The sequence below is a fragment of the Maniola jurtina genome, chromosome 20 (genome assembly GCF_905333055.1).
Source record: "Maniola jurtina chromosome 20, ilManJurt1.1, whole genome shotgun sequence".
Lineage (NCBI taxonomy): Eukaryota > Metazoa > Arthropoda > Insecta > Lepidoptera > Nymphalidae > Maniola > Maniola jurtina.
The window spans coordinates 3,776,124-3,791,577 of record NC_060048.1 but is presented as its reverse complement, the minus strand read 5'-3'; the positions used below and the strand labels follow the sequence as shown (position 1 = coordinate 3,791,577).

General features: G+C 36.9%; 1 protein-coding gene and 1 non-coding gene across 2 annotated transcripts in view; one reads left to right on the top strand and one right to left on the bottom strand.

Annotated features, from left to right (window-relative positions):
* LOC123875519 (dynein axonemal heavy chain 10) overlaps positions 1-15,454 on the bottom strand; it is a 77,722-nt gene that overhangs the window by 47,741 nt on the left and 14,527 nt on the right. The window contains exons 13-30 of the mRNA XM_045921391.1: positions 14,562-14,654; positions 14,127-14,317; positions 13,297-13,495; positions 12,115-12,362; positions 11,499-11,643; positions 10,993-11,106; positions 10,413-10,593; positions 9,621-9,767; positions 9,088-9,170; positions 8,432-8,558; positions 7,750-7,992; positions 6,637-6,806; positions 5,582-5,769; positions 4,441-4,602; positions 3,225-3,425; positions 2,529-2,820; positions 1,981-2,139; positions 1,284-1,520 (exon numbers count right to left, since the gene is read on the bottom strand). Of these exons, the coding sequence (XP_045777347.1) occupies positions 1,284-1,520; positions 1,981-2,139; positions 2,529-2,820; positions 3,225-3,425; positions 4,441-4,602; positions 5,582-5,769; positions 6,637-6,806; positions 7,750-7,992; positions 8,432-8,558; positions 9,088-9,170; positions 9,621-9,767; positions 10,413-10,593; positions 10,993-11,106; positions 11,499-11,643; positions 12,115-12,362; positions 13,297-13,495; positions 14,127-14,317; positions 14,562-14,654 (3,180 nt within the window). The remainder of the gene's footprint in view (positions 1-1,283; positions 1,521-1,980; positions 2,140-2,528; positions 2,821-3,224; positions 3,426-4,440; positions 4,603-5,581; positions 5,770-6,636; positions 6,807-7,749; positions 7,993-8,431; positions 8,559-9,087; positions 9,171-9,620; positions 9,768-10,412; positions 10,594-10,992; positions 11,107-11,498; positions 11,644-12,114; positions 12,363-13,296; positions 13,496-14,126; positions 14,318-14,561; positions 14,655-15,454) is intronic.
* On the top strand, positions 337-409 carry Trnaa-agc. Its single transcript has one exon. It is a non-coding gene; the product is annotated as a tRNA-Ala (tRNA).

Sequence of the window (15,454 nt, the reverse complement as noted above, 5' to 3'; positions counted from 1 at the left end):
GGTCCTGTGTTCCTGGGAATTGAATAATGTATGAATTCCACGAACGACCAAAAATACGTGAACTTAGAAACTTTTTATAGGTAGCTAATCTCTACAACGCAGACTCTTATTAAAAAAAGTGCAATGAGAATTATAACAAAGATATCCTTAAATACTTACGAATGCTAGTCAGTATACGTAAAACAATATACGAACAAGTCGATCAGCTATTTAGTAGTTCTAGCATAGTTACTTAGTAAGCAAGAATGTTACGAAACTAAAGCAGTTTTTGTGAAAGGTCACGTACTTTCACGGCGTACGAATATAAAGTACAAATAATTTGTTTTAATTTGTATCGGGGGCGTAGCTCAGATGGTAGAGCGCTCGCTTAGCATGCGAGAGGTACCGGGATCGATACCCGGCGCCTCCAAAAAATACTCTTTTACCAAAATCTTCTGAAGATGACTGCGCTTTTAATGCCCTCTTTTCTTTGGAAAAATGAACTTGCATTTTTTCGCTCACGTTATATGACATCATAATTATTATTAGACCTCGTTATCTAATCGTCATTGATATTTCAATAGTAACTAAAGGAAAGGGATAAGATGTGGGCGGGGAGAGAGCTGGGACGGGAGTTGGGTAATGATACAATACATTCATTTCTATGTCGCCGTCATGACATCTGTCCCCAATGTCGGTTGGTAATCCGGTCTCTTGCTACACAGTGTAAGAAGTCAAATACCATTGATAATAATAATATACGGTTTGTAAATTGTGTTGGTATCGACAGGCGGTTTAAATCATTAGCCGGGTTGATTGGCGGTATGACGCTGCGTATAGCACACACAGCGTATTTGCATTGCGTTCATATACACCAAGGAACCCTTAGTTTTTTACAGACTCTTGCCGTCCTTTTTTGACCCCCGACCCAAAATAGGGGTGTTATAAGTTTGACGTGTGTATCTGTGTATCTGTCTGTGGCATCGTGGCTCCTAAACTAATGAACCGGTTTTTATTTAGTTTCTTTTGTTTGAAAGGTGGCTTGATCGAGAGTGTTCTTAGCTATAATCTAAGAATATCGGTTTAGCCGTTTGAAAGTTATCAGCTCTTTTCTAGTTACTGTAACCTTCACTTGTCGGGGGTGTTATAAATTTTTAATTTACACTTGTAGTAATTATTCGAAAGAGTATATCGTTAAAAGGGTGGCATTTTTTTTCTCTTTTAGATCGATAACCGTGGAAGAAAAAGAAAATAATAAATACCTACTTCCTTACTTTGAATTTTATCAAAAAAAAAATACCTACCTCCATTAACAGTAGTCCTCTATCCAAATCTTCTCCAACTGTACCAGGTCCTTCACGATCAAACTTCTCCACGAATTCATCCAACTCTTTAAGGAACGTGGATATTTCTACGACGTTCATCTTGGAGAACTTCTCTTTAGTTTGCTCCAAAGTATTGCCACGGAACAGTGAAGTCTGATACAAACTGCCCCAGGATGATTCTAGGTTTTTGGCAAATGTTAAATCATCATCTTGCACCTAAAAAAGAAATTTGATCATATGCTTATTCCTGAAATTCTCATAAAGGTCATAAAGGTCATCATAAAGTGACGTTTTCGGGGCAGATGTAATAATTTGTCCTGCGCCTCACTTCTTTCTGCTTTTCAACGTCTTGGTCGACATCATGCAAGTTCCAAGGGACATATCATGTGGAACCCAAGATATTCAAACTCATAGCATTTATTTTGCTCATCAAAAACCTCCTAGATGTTGCCTCCAAAGAGGAGCTTTGGTTGCTCAAGTGTTTGGCGAGAAATAACATGTTAATATTTATAAAGAAACGGGCTGCCAAGCTCCGCTAAAACTTAGTACTGAAGGAAAAGACCAAAAGACGGTTGCAATTAGTTATTAGTGACAGTTATTTTTTTTTAAGTCTATACTCTGACTTTAGAAAAAAAAATAACTGTCACTACAAATTACACAAACAAAAATAAATTACCTCAATACCATGTTGTCGTAACATGTGAAATATTTCTTGCATGTTCTTGTATTTAACTTCAGCGGTTATCGTCATTTGTTGGACGAGGGTGATTGTTGCCATCACCAGTTTGAAGTCCTCGAGCCCTTTGATATTCATGTTCATTGTTGTACGAAGAGACTGCAATCATAATATTGCATTCATACTAATATTATAATTGCGAAAGTGTGTCTGTCTGTCTGTCTGCTACCTTTTCACGGCCTTACAGTTTTACCGATTCTGACAAAAGGTACAGGGTTAGATTATATCCCGGGGACGGACATAGGCAACTTTTTATCCCGGAAAATCAAACAGTTCCCACAGGATCTTTATAAACCTGAATCCACGCGGACGAAGTCGCGGGCTTCCTCTAGTTATTCATAAATTGTTAACTAGATGTTATGTTTATGGAAACACAATGCAATAGACCGTGCAAAGTAGCTAAGCTGCTTTGTAGGAAAGCAAACCCTATAAGCTGAGATAAAGGAAGATGTAGATATAGCCTTTTAAAATTTCAGTAGGTACTTAACCTCAATTTGATTTTTCAAATCATACATATTCATCCTGGTCTTCGAGGCGATACATTGGCCAAGTATATTTTTCCACTCTTGCGCATGCGCTTGCACTTGTTGAATGATAGGACGTAAGTTCACTCTTATAGCACCAATGTCAACAAATTTCACGTGGTTATTTAAATCTGCTATGATATCCTCAAAAAAGAAGAATTTCTCATCATACTTCTGTATTTGCTCATGTTTTTGAATATACTTTTCGCAGGAGAGATTTTTGTCGAACGCCCAAAGATGCTGATACTTTTGCCATCTGTAAAAAGTAAGTAAGTACTTATATTTTTCTAAAACATTAAAATTCTTATTTATCACCTAGCTTCACATACGAGGTGATTTCACAAACAAGCATTATTTTAATAAACAAATAAATCAAGGGCGCTTCTGTGTGCAATTTGTCTGAAATAATAATCTATGTATTAATGTAATATGTAATAATAATTTGTGAGACTTATTCCGTTTATCCATCAGATTATATATAGTATACTCAGAAATGTGTGTCCGTCTATCCACCTCGGACTGAAAATTCATATGTACCTTAATAAATTCCTAGTCCGAAGTGGATAGGAACACACGTTTACGAGTATACAACCTAGGTTAGCTGTTTTAGGGTGGATAAACGGAATAAGCCTTGAGGCTTAAGAACAAGCTTCTTCTCACTTTTGAATGTAGACATTTATGTCTTGAGTAAGTCTGTAAATAGTATCTTGTATCAGGAGCGTAACGTCATTGACTGGAACCACTCGCAGTACGTCCTCGAAATAGGAAAACACGTAGAATTCATTCCCAGTAGTTTCAGCTACCTTTTGCGGCGGACATGGAAGACACGTTTTCTTCATCCAACGAGTAAATGTGGTTAACCTAAAAGAATATTGGTTAGTATGAGTAAAACAATCCTTTTATACTTGGTCCAGATGCTTCACCAACTTTAAACTTTAGGTATCAACAAAAGCAGAATGGGTTACACGAGACAGGGTTTGTGTTAACTTAGGATCAAAATTTTACCTCAAGCTTAATCATAGAGGTATAAATTATTCCGTCTTTAAAACAGCTCCACTTTAAGACAGCACCCGTAGGGTGTTTACTCGGAATGGTGTACCTATCTGACTATCCACCCGGACGGCAAACAATAATTTGTATAACTTTTTTTTAACCGGAGTGTTCCCGAGTATACACCCTAGGGTGGCTGTTTTAGGGTAGATAAACGGAATAAGCAGATGGTATGAATACTGGCATGTACCTACTATGTGTATTGTGATACAGAGATTAAATCCATCTCCTATAAGTGTTAAGCTTAAATCAAATACAGTGTCGTGGCCCTACGCGACCAGCGGGCCTTCTAGAAGTTTTAATACATGGAAATAAGAATAAAGATGGTCACACATTGTATTGCATGTATGAGCCACGATTATACCGACAATTTATTGTAAGTTGTATTCTTATAAGATTCTTGTTCGAACTTGGCTTCGACACACGACCATGTGTCTTAATTACAAATCGTAAGCACGTGTACACGTATGTTTAACTAGCCGATGCCCGCGACTTCACCCGCGTGGATTTAGGTTTTTCTGAAATCCCGTGGGAACTCTGTGATTTTCCGGGATAAAAAGTAGCCTATGTGCTAATCCAGGATATTATCTATCTCCATTCCGAATTTCAGCCAAATCCGTCCAGTAGTTTTTGCGTGAAGGAGTAACAAACATACACACACACACACACACACACACATACAAACTTTCTCCTTTATAATATTAGTGTGATAGTGTGATATCCAGCTATGTAGTTACACAATTTATTTGGCTTTTTTTTGTTATTCAAAATGAAAATGGATTTTGTATGTAGATATTTTTATGTGAAGTAAAACAGCAGATAATACCTATTGAGGAAATGTTTGATATTATATCCCAGGATATTGCAGACTTCTGCAGGCGTTGGGCGCATGGTGATATCAGGTGGTACCAACACAGTGTCGACTTGGAAGAGAGGCGTTTTTTCGCTTAGCGCTAATTGAAAGTCTTGAAGGTTTTCTAAGGTCAATCTGCAAAATACCAGTAGATAAGATGGATAATCGCATCCATCTTATCTACTTAAATCTTAAGCTATGTGCTTATCAAACGAGGACCTGGCAAACAAAACGGTGTAACTGAATCAAATAAATTTTTACGGGAGGAGTAAAAAACTAAATGAAATCTGTTAAAATTTACTATACTTACCTAAGAATTATATTTTTAGCACAGATTAGACCGTTTTTTTATGAGACTGATATGAGTTTAGATTTGTATTTAGTGGACCAAAAACATCCCGATTAAAGAAAAGTACCTATTTCCATTAGAAGTGCAGTTACAACATTTTGTTCGTCTACTGAAAATTATATTCAACTTAACATTGTTTACAATAATTCTTATATAGTCAAAGCTATTTTAATAGGCTATGTAACTAGCCACGGCCGTAGCCACTAGCAACTCACCAGACCAGACCAGACCAGAGACAATTCAGAAATTATAAATTCCCGCATTATACCTGCCGGGAACCGAACGAGTGGGAGGGTCCACTTATAAAACCACTGCGCCAGAGAAAACAGGTCTTCAAAACTAAAGCCTCGATGACACGGGGCGAGTTTACAAGCTGCTAGCGAACTCGCTGCCTTGTAACTTGTAAACTCGCCACGTGTCATCGAGCTTTTTCACAATCTGCTTTTGATTATCAGATTGTAAAAACGCTGCTTGAAAAATAGAAAGCCGGGCTAATTTACTCGCCATTCGCTGGCGTGTTCGCCTGTAAGCTAGTTAACTAGCCACGTGTCATCATCACTGCTAGTAAACTAGTTGCGAGCATCTGCGTTTTGGCAGTTAAAGCTAAAATGTCAACACGCTAGCTAGTTGGCTACTGAGCGAGTGGAATATTTTGTATGTCATCGACACTCGCTTACTCGCTCACTCGCTAGCTTTTAAACTCGCCGACTAGCAGCTCGTAAATTAGCCCAGTGTCATCGAGCCTTAAAGGTAACATAAACTTACGTCACAAGACATTTAAAAATTTTCTTCTCCCAGAAGGTGTAGTAAGAGGACATGACAGCTGATCGTCCAGTGCTGGTGCCCAGGATCAGATACTCCAGCTTCATCAGGTTGGGTCCAATACGATCGTACAGGCGGGAGAGCATCGCCACGCGGTCCAGCCGTTCGTTTTCAACTTCAACGAAGTAAGTCTGGATTTTAAGAAGACATTTTAGAAAATACAATATTTTTTCAAGTCAATTTGACAAATTAAAACTAGTTTTCATTTTTTAGTCAGTTACGAACCCTTACTCTTGATTAGTAACCAGTTACAAAAGGTAAATTCATCTTATTCCTGATATAGGTAGGTATATTCCTAAATATTGCTAATTAATAACCAATTATGAATCGACGAAGCATTAATCTTCGTATTAATCTTTCGTATTAATCTTATTTCGTAACTAGCTACGAAATATCGTAGCTAGTTACGAAATAAGATTAATACGATAAACTATTAACCAAAGTGGATAGGTACAATAAGTCGGACCATTATACAATTGATGAATTCGTTGGTGACAAAGTTGTGAGGAAGCTGAGTTTTCAGTTGCCCACAAGATGCTGTAGTGAATAGTTACATTGATAATAACAATATTCTCTTTATGATTTGAAAAGAGCAACTTCGGAGTTTCTTCCCGGGTCTTCGCAGTAGAATTTGCTTTCTGAACCAGTGGTAAAGTCACAGACATAGCATGAAAGACACTAATTATATTATTCTACATGAAGTAAATTAATTTTGAATTTGATGAAGAAACGCAGTCATAATGGAGACCGCGCCGAATCGTCGATCGTCTCACCAGATTGTTTTGCATTGCAACTTACCACGGCACAGCCGATTTAGGTACTCCAGCCCGGCTAGCATGGGCAGTAGATAAAAATTATATCCCCCGATTATATCCACTGATGTTATAGAAATCAGTGGATATAATCGGGGATATAATTTTTATCTACTGCCCATGCTAGCCGGGCAGGTACAATCAGTATGAGAGTGACGATAAACATTAATGTGCCTAATATTTTACCTTACAGGGATAAAGCCAGGTATCATCTGGCTCTCCAGATACAGGATCAGCGTAGTTTTTCGGTCGGACGAGTGGAAACAAGTCGAACTCTGCTATCTGATCAAGCAAGGACTGGATTTCCTTTTCAACCATTTTCAATTGTTGGTAAACAGCTTTCAAAGAGTTTTCACCTTCAAAATACAGGATGATAAAGCCTAGCGTCCATTGGACCGCTAGATAAAATCACATTAAAATCGCGTAACGTTTTTCTGTGCTAATACTCGCTGTTTTACAAAATATACTATGGAAATACGTGCTCTAGGCTTATAGAAAATCCAGTTAAGTGCGAATCAGACTCGCGCACCGAGGGTTCCGTACACGGCTATGTTTCCCGACATTTTGTGTATTTATTTTTTTATGCATAAAAATTAATACAAATCTGTTTTATAATGTAATAGGTGTGTGATTGTGTCAATGTGATTTAGGTGGTTGAAAATCCCATGGGAACTCTATTTCGCGGAATAAAATGTACTATTTGTTAATACAAATAGTCCGTAAGTAATTTCCATTCCCAGCCAAATCCATCCAGTTATTGTAGCGGGTACAAACAACCAAACTTTCACATTTTTACCCGACTGCGGCAAAGCCAAAAGGAAGGGTAATGATTTTAGCAGTCTATGTATGTGTGTATGTATGTTTGTATCCAAATTCTGTGTGTTCCACTTCTGCCGTAGTATCTAAACTACTGGACCGATTTTGATGAATGAGGTGTCAATTGATTCGTCTTACTTCAAAAAAAGTGGAGGTCTCAAAACATTTTTGTTTGCTATTGTATCGAGTGGGATGTCAAATGAAAGAGGAGAAAATTCTGAACTCATAAATAAGAGTATACAACAACATTAAAACATACCAAGCGACAGAAAAAACAATTTTACTCCAATATTTCAGCGTTTATTAAGACGATCGCAGTCGGGTTTTAGTTTTCAACTTTATCTTGTTATAACACGAATATTAGTGGGATAAGGAAGAAAGTAAAGGATGAAAAGGTAACATAGTCGATACAATTTTCGTACTTTAATCTTTGTTTTTTTTTTCAGGTATAGTAAGAGATTTTTGTTATTGTTTTGTAGATACCTTTAGTAATGTCCTTTATGTATTCATTAATTCCCAAAGCCGTCCACGTTATACTAGTAAGGCCTGGCAGTATGTGCCTCTCCATATCAAGTAGATGCTTCTTCATCAGGTGTGTTTCAGAGGGACTCAAAGACTTATTTAGATTATTGTATTTAGTTATAACGCTTGCTAGAGATTCAAGTTGGTAGTAAAGGCGAGATTTTTGCATTGAGTAATCTCTGATATTGGATGGTAGATGAAATCCTGAAATTCAAAAATTTTAAATATGTAGAAATATCAGACTCGGAAAATGATTTCTGAACAAGAAAGAGTGATTAGGTCGCCATTTAAGTCTATCCTGTATTTTTAACCCCCGACCCAAAAAGAGGGGTGTTATAAATTTGACGTGTGTATCTGTTTGTGCCATCGTATCTCCGAAGCGAATGAACCGATTTTAATTTTGTTTTTTGTTTTTTGTTTTAAAGGTGGCTTGATCGAGAGTGTTCTTAGCTATAATCGAAGAAAATCGGTTCAGCCGTTTGAAAGTTATCAGCTCTTTTCTAGTTTTCTTATAGAGGTTTTTGTTTCGGGAGTTTTCTAAATTTTGAGTTATATTCTTTGTCGTAGTATTTAAGCAATTAAAGATGTTTAAATAAATAAAAAACAAAAATGATTTTTGTGTTTTTTTTAAATATAGGACTACCTAATTTCTCCATCAGTTCAGCTTCCTGTATAATTTGGAAAATGTGTTTGTCGAAATTGGGCTGAAACTCCAAATCATACTCTTGCATCAGTTTATGGACCGTCATATCACGCCAAGTTACATGCGTCTGAAATAAATATTTAGAGTACATAATAATGTGTTTAACATAATGTTTAATTCTAGAATCCTCTAGAATTTCCTGGAAGTTCGTCCACATGAAACTCTTCGATTTTCCGGGATAAAAGCAGCCAATGTCTTTGCCCGGACTGCAAGCTACCTCTGTACAAAACACACATACATGATGCACATACATGTGATGGCGCACACGACTTTGCCTTCGTAGATTTAGGTTTTAAAAATCACGTGAGAACTCTTTTATTTTCCAAGACAAAAAGTAGCTTATGCCCCTCTCCCCGGGGTGGAAGCTATCGGCTAAACGAATGGATCTTAAAAAGTTAGCAGTGAGACACATGTTCGCATTTATTTAGTATTTTCCGTGTATGTCCGTCCCCGGGATATAAGCTAACCCTGTATCAAATTTCGTCAGAATTGGTTAAACTGTTGGACCGTGAAAAGGTAGCAGACAGACAGACACACTTTCGCATTTATTTAGTATGGAGCTGACGAGTGAATAAATTAATTATTGAAAAATATACCAATCCCTCCTTTGCTAAAAGTGATGTCGAACTTGGTGATTTAACATTTTGATAGTGTTGCCCTGGAATTCTCATCAGCATTACTGCAAAAGACAAAAAAAATTCCCGCGTAAAAATTAATTTGGCGGAACCAAATTCAAATTTTAAGAGAAATAACATTAGCGCAGTCTCCAGCACCTTTCTCAAAAATATGGTTTGGTTCTAATTTGAATATGAACCATTCAAATCGATGAAATTTTATCGACCCGTTCTAAAAACCAATATTAATGTTTGTGGTTTTCCACATTTCTATAAAAATGACGAGCTTCAAAGTTAGGGACTCAAATTACTATTACATACTTCCAAATCTTTGGATCGGAGTAACTTTTAAAACTACACATTTTTAAGGAAATATGAAACCTACAGACACACCAACGTACCTACAATATTCCTTTGAGTTTGATTGGTTAGTATTTAAATGAGATCCAAACTACGTTTGTATGGAAAGAGCCGGTGAGCGCGCTAGAGTTACTTCTTTTAAGGACCGTACTTACAAGCTTTATCTCTTTTCCTTTTCTGGGCAATTTCTTTGTTTACAATATCAACAGGTCTAATAGATGTATCGGAGGCTTTTTTCTTGGCAACATGAGCTCGACCTGCTGCAGTTAACTGCATCCCAGGAGTCTTTGTAGGTGCCAGATCTAGAAAGGGTAACCTGTAAAATACTCTTTCATCTACTGCGCTTATCATACGGCGTAGAAACGGCTGCCAAGGAAGAATATCTATCATCAAGAGGGTATTATCAAAGATTAGCCACGAATAGCGCATAAATTTTGAGAAAGGAACACTACATTTGCTTTATGTGTCAACTATTATATCGAAACACATAGGTAAACTCATGGTAAACTATACTTTTGATATGACAGTTGACACATGGAGCAAATATGGCAAGTTTTTCTCAAAACTTGTGCAATATATTTTGATCCTTATGATTAGTTATGACCTATGATAGAGCGCTGCTAGGAGGAGGAAGAGACGTGCCCGTTGCCAGGATGCTTTTTGAAAGGATTGCTATAGCAGCAGAGCTGTGAAAGGTAATAGAAACAAAAAATACTTTCACAGCTAAGATGGATGGATGAGGCCTGAACAAATTATATTAGAGCCTCAATAGCTCAACGGTTGAGGAGCAGACTGAATTCCGGAAGGTCGGCGGATCAAACACCACCTGTTGCACTATTGTCGTACCCACTCCTGGCACAAGCTTTACGCTTAATTGGAAGGGAAAGAGGGGTATTAGTCATGATTAACATGGCTAATATTCTTTTTTGAAAAAAAAAAAATATTACCTTCCTCTTTGACGAATACGACATGCAGTATGTTCTTCTTCATCATATTATCGACGAAGTCTGAAGCATCTTGCAACCAATCTTTATATTTGGTTTCTTCGTACTCTTTGATCACTTTAGAGAACGCTTTGTACTGCAAAAATGCTGTCTTCTTTTGCTCACACTCGTTCAGTTCTGGAACCTGAGTTTAATGCCAAGGAAACTAGATATTTAGAAAAAATGAACAACTTCAACTTTTTGTCATTCACTATAGGCGCACACTTTACCACAATCACATCTGATGGGAAGTGATGATGATTAAGATGGCGCACGTTTGTCTAGAAGGTGCCTATTCCTCTTGTTTTAAAGATACCCGGATTATAATTCGCAGGAAACTCTGATCTCATTCCAAACCCTAGCCATGCGTGTAAGGAATGATGAAGCAAATCATTTCTTACACGTAGTATTAATGTTGACGGCATAGGGGTGGAAACTTGCCCCGCATCTAATCTTGTAGTTCTGTCAGCCCAATTTAACTTGACTCAAAGTTCTATTTAATAGCATCGATATATTAATAGAACTACTGAAAGTATGTACTTACTTTCTGAAATTTCATAATTGGCTGTTTCATCTTGTTGAAAAGTGCTCTTGCCCAGTAGATAGCACCAGCGACTGGGGGATGGTGTCGCAGCAAAGGTGGATTTTTGCGGAAACGCTGCAAAATAAAAATATAAAACATTACCCACCTTCTTGAGCAATCGGGTAAAAATAACAAGATAAAGCATAGAAAATCTATATTGCTCTTTGTATGAAAACCTCACAATATTGTACATATTAAAGATGATATAATATAACAATTAGCAGTAGGTAATATAGAAATAATAAAGTCACTTAAATTAGAGTCAATTTTTCAGATTTTTAAAAATCCATCATGGATTTTTACGGGATAAAAAGTCACTTAAGTGTTAATCCAGAGTATAATCCATCTCTATTCCAAAAAACCAAATCCGTCCATTCGTTTTTGCGTGAAAGAGTAGTGAATTGTATTACTTTTGATTTAAAAACCTTTCCTTTTTTTAAAAACTTGATGACAGCAATAGTTCTTACAGTAAATTTGTCTTCGATCACCGTGATTTCTTTGATGAATTGCCTCATGATGAAATCAAATTTTGTGGCAAGTTGCTTTCTGATCGATTCTCTTATATCGAACTCCAAAAATTTTAGCAGAACATCCAATGCTTCTTCAGATGATCTAAGATAAAGAATAATTTGAACTTAATGTAGAGAACACTGAAACGACACCATGCTTCAGTACAGAATACCATGTTCTGTGCCGTTTTAGGGTTCCGTATCTCCAGAGAAAAATGAACCCTGTATGTCAAAACCCGTCAAGAGAGTCAAAACTTCCCGTTGATCTAGAATCATGAAGTTTGGCAAGTACCTAAGTTTAAAAGCACAAGTGAAGGGAAGAATCCGAAACCCGTGAATTTATGGTTAGATCACAAAAAGAATTTAAGTTTTATTTTTGTACGATGGTACAGAACCCTTCGACTGTGAAAGTCCGACTCACACTTAGCCCAGATTTTTTTTGCGTCCATAAAAATGTTTATACACATAACGTGTCATGATTCTACTGCAGGGATTTAGTATAAACCAATGATGAACTTTAAAAAATGTGCGAAGGAACTGTGCGAAAAAAAGTATGATTGGTTAAAATACTTACCGCAAATTGCTAAAGCTTTGGTTGATATAATTCTTGGCCTCCTCCTCTAAATACCTGACTTCATTCCAAAAGTCACCCATAATTACATCCCAGTTCTCCTTATTGTCAAATACGAATACACTGAAATCTATCGTGCGTATGGGATACACAAGTTTTTCGACGCGTTTACGGACATCGTCGATTTGAGTGGGATCACTGATTATGGACTTTAGCTCATTTCCAAATATTCGCTCAAAATCAATTAGTACCTTCGACAATATACACTAGATTTAGTATCAGAAGATTTTATTTCTCGAGGAAAGTTCACAATATTAAATTCAAAAGGAATCATAGCAATTAATACCTACAGAAAATCGTAGCGGTGAGTGAAATACGTAACACAATCAAATTGAATGTGGCAATAGTTTATTCATTTTAATTTCATCTTACTATTTAAAAGCGCGTCGCATATTATGAATGCCAGTAAGATTAGTAGGCCTCACAACTTAAGATTCACATAAGCTTGGTCATTATTATCTTATTCCGTCTTTGTGACTTAAAATGGACTTCTATTTATTTAAGGTCCATTTTCGGAGGCACGATAGTTTGGTCATAATAATGTCCATCTATGACTTGAACACTTTTAAGTCAAGAGTGAATAGTTATCTTCTAGGCAAGTGCACTCCATAGAACTCATCATTGTTCTGTTTCTCAGGAATGATTGTCGCCAACGCAAGCCTCTCTCGCAATAAATATAAATAAGCGGTGTCATAAAAGCGACGTTAAATCTGGTTCATAATAATAATAATCTTTATTTTTAACCCCCGACCCAAAAAGAGGGGTGTTATAAGTTTGACGTGTGTATCTGTGTGTCTGTGTATCTGTGTATCTGTCTGTGGCATCGTAGCGCCTAAACGAATGAACCGATTTTAATTTACTTTTTTTTTGTTTGAAAGGTGGCTTGATCGAGAGTGTTCTTAGCTATAATCCAAGAAAATCGGTTCAGCCATTTAAAAGTTATCAGCTCTTTTCTAGTTTTCTTGTAGAAAAGAAGGTTAGATAACCCTTAGGTTCATAATATTCAAGTGTCAATTGACAAATGTCAAGTTGTCAAGATGGACGTTGCCTAGATATACATAATTATTTATTTGAAAATGATTTGTCGGGGGTGTTGAAAATTTTTAATTTACACTTGTTTGCTACCTGAACTATGTCTCCAAGGTCTCTTGCAACAGTACCGATATAGTCAGTGCGTGTGAACAGAAGGGGCTGGTCGAATTCCCAGCGCGCACCTTTCCCACTCATCTCGATATTACGTCGGGTTTCCTTATACAATATGTGCCACATTTCCATTATCTTCTGACCTGAACGTGCTAGTGTAAGGACCTCTTCGTTTGATTTACTGAAATTTTCATAGTCATTGAAATAAAATTGGTCCATACAGTTTTTAAATAATAGACTTTAACAATAAGTAGCTGCATTCACTTAGATACAATCCACGTAAAAGAAGAACTTCATTTACATGCCTTATGCTAATAGAGATTACATATTTTTAACCCCCACCCAAAAAGAGGGGTGTTATAAGTTTGACGTGTGTATATGTGTATCTGTGTACCTGTCTCTGGCATCGTAGCTCCTAAGCTAATGAACCGATTTTAATTTAGTTTTTTTTTGAAAGGTGGCTTGATTGTGAGTGTTCTTAGCTATAATCCAAGAAAATCGGTTCAGCCGTTTGACAGTTATCAGCTCTTTTCTAGTTACTGTAACCTTCACTTGTCGGGGGTGTTATAATTTTTTATTTACACTTGTTAACTTAATAATACACATTTAAATATAAAGTGGTTAAAAGAAACACAAAATAAAATGAAGCGTGTACTTTATGCATTTCAGAGATTACTCATGTTAAAACATGAGTTCTTAGTTTAGTTTTGGGACACAGCAGGAGTGGTCTTGGTACTTACTTGGTACTTACCTTGCTTTTAATTAGAAAAAAGCTGAGGCAGAATGATTTCAAAGAATAAATTAAATCTTACTCAAACAATTTGTGCACATTGAGAAATCTCTCCAATTTATCGCACAAAGCCCAAGATATTCTTCCGAGCAGAGGGATCATTGTCTCGTCCGTTCGATAACCTTTAGATAGAACCCACATCATGTAAATACTCTCAACTAATTCCGGCAACATGTCTATTACTTGTTGAAGAGGTGATTCATCTTCTAGTACCTGAAATCATTATTGAAGGTTTAGATCATAAAGAATACTGCAGCTCGATCGCGGGAAAATGCAATTACAATCGCAATCGTTTTGATTGGCTGAATTTATGATATTCTCGTTGCAACAATATATTGTAGCCAATAGTAAGCGAACATCAACCAATCAGAGATGATTGCGATTGTACCATTGTAGCTATCATTCTACCACAATCGAGCCGCTGCTTTAAAATAGTGCTAAGTATGATAGTCCTTACGGTAAAGAAACGCATCAGGGTCGACAAAAATTTTAGATTATCTCCAGCCAAATTGTATTGTTCCATAAGTCTATCTTTGTAGTGTTGAAAGCCCTGAAATTATTGACACAATATATTATATACAGATTTTAAGAAAATGATTGGACCCCAGCGTTTCACATTACTTGATTCTTCATTTTGATCATGGTTTATTTAAGCACTAGCTGATGCCCGCAGCTTCGCCCGCGTGGATTGGTCAGATCGCCTGCAGCATCAGGATTGAGGAGTTGGACTCCAAATTTTTTATGAAACAATGTCGCAAAGTTCCTCTATCGATTAAAAAAAGAAATGACGCAAATCGGTTCAGAAATCTCGGAGATTTCGGTGTACATAGGTAGAAAAACACAACTCCCTTTTTAAAAGTCGGTTAAAAAAGTAGCCTATTTTACGCCCTGGTCAATCCTCTACTTGCCTGTGAAAGTCCCGTCAAAATCGGATCAGCCGTTCCAAAGATTAGCCTTTTCAAACAGACAGACAGACAGACAGACAGACAGACAGACAGACAAAAATTTTAAAAACGTGTGATTCAGTTATGGTATCGTTCAAATAACCATATGAGCTTAATATGAGGTAGTTATTTCGAAATTACAGACAGACACTCCAATTTTATTTATTAGTATATAGATATCTTGAGTGAAGTAGGATGTCCGAGTATTTAAAAAACCAAATCATCAGTTCAGCAGTTACCACCGTTCACGTTTATCATCATCATCATAAATCGATACATGCCCATTCCTGGACACGGGTTTCTTATAGGGATGTCCACTGCCCACACTTGATGGTCATGCACCACCTAATCCAGTGACTTCCTGCGATTCGCTTGATGACCACAGTCCATCTAATGGAGGGTCTTT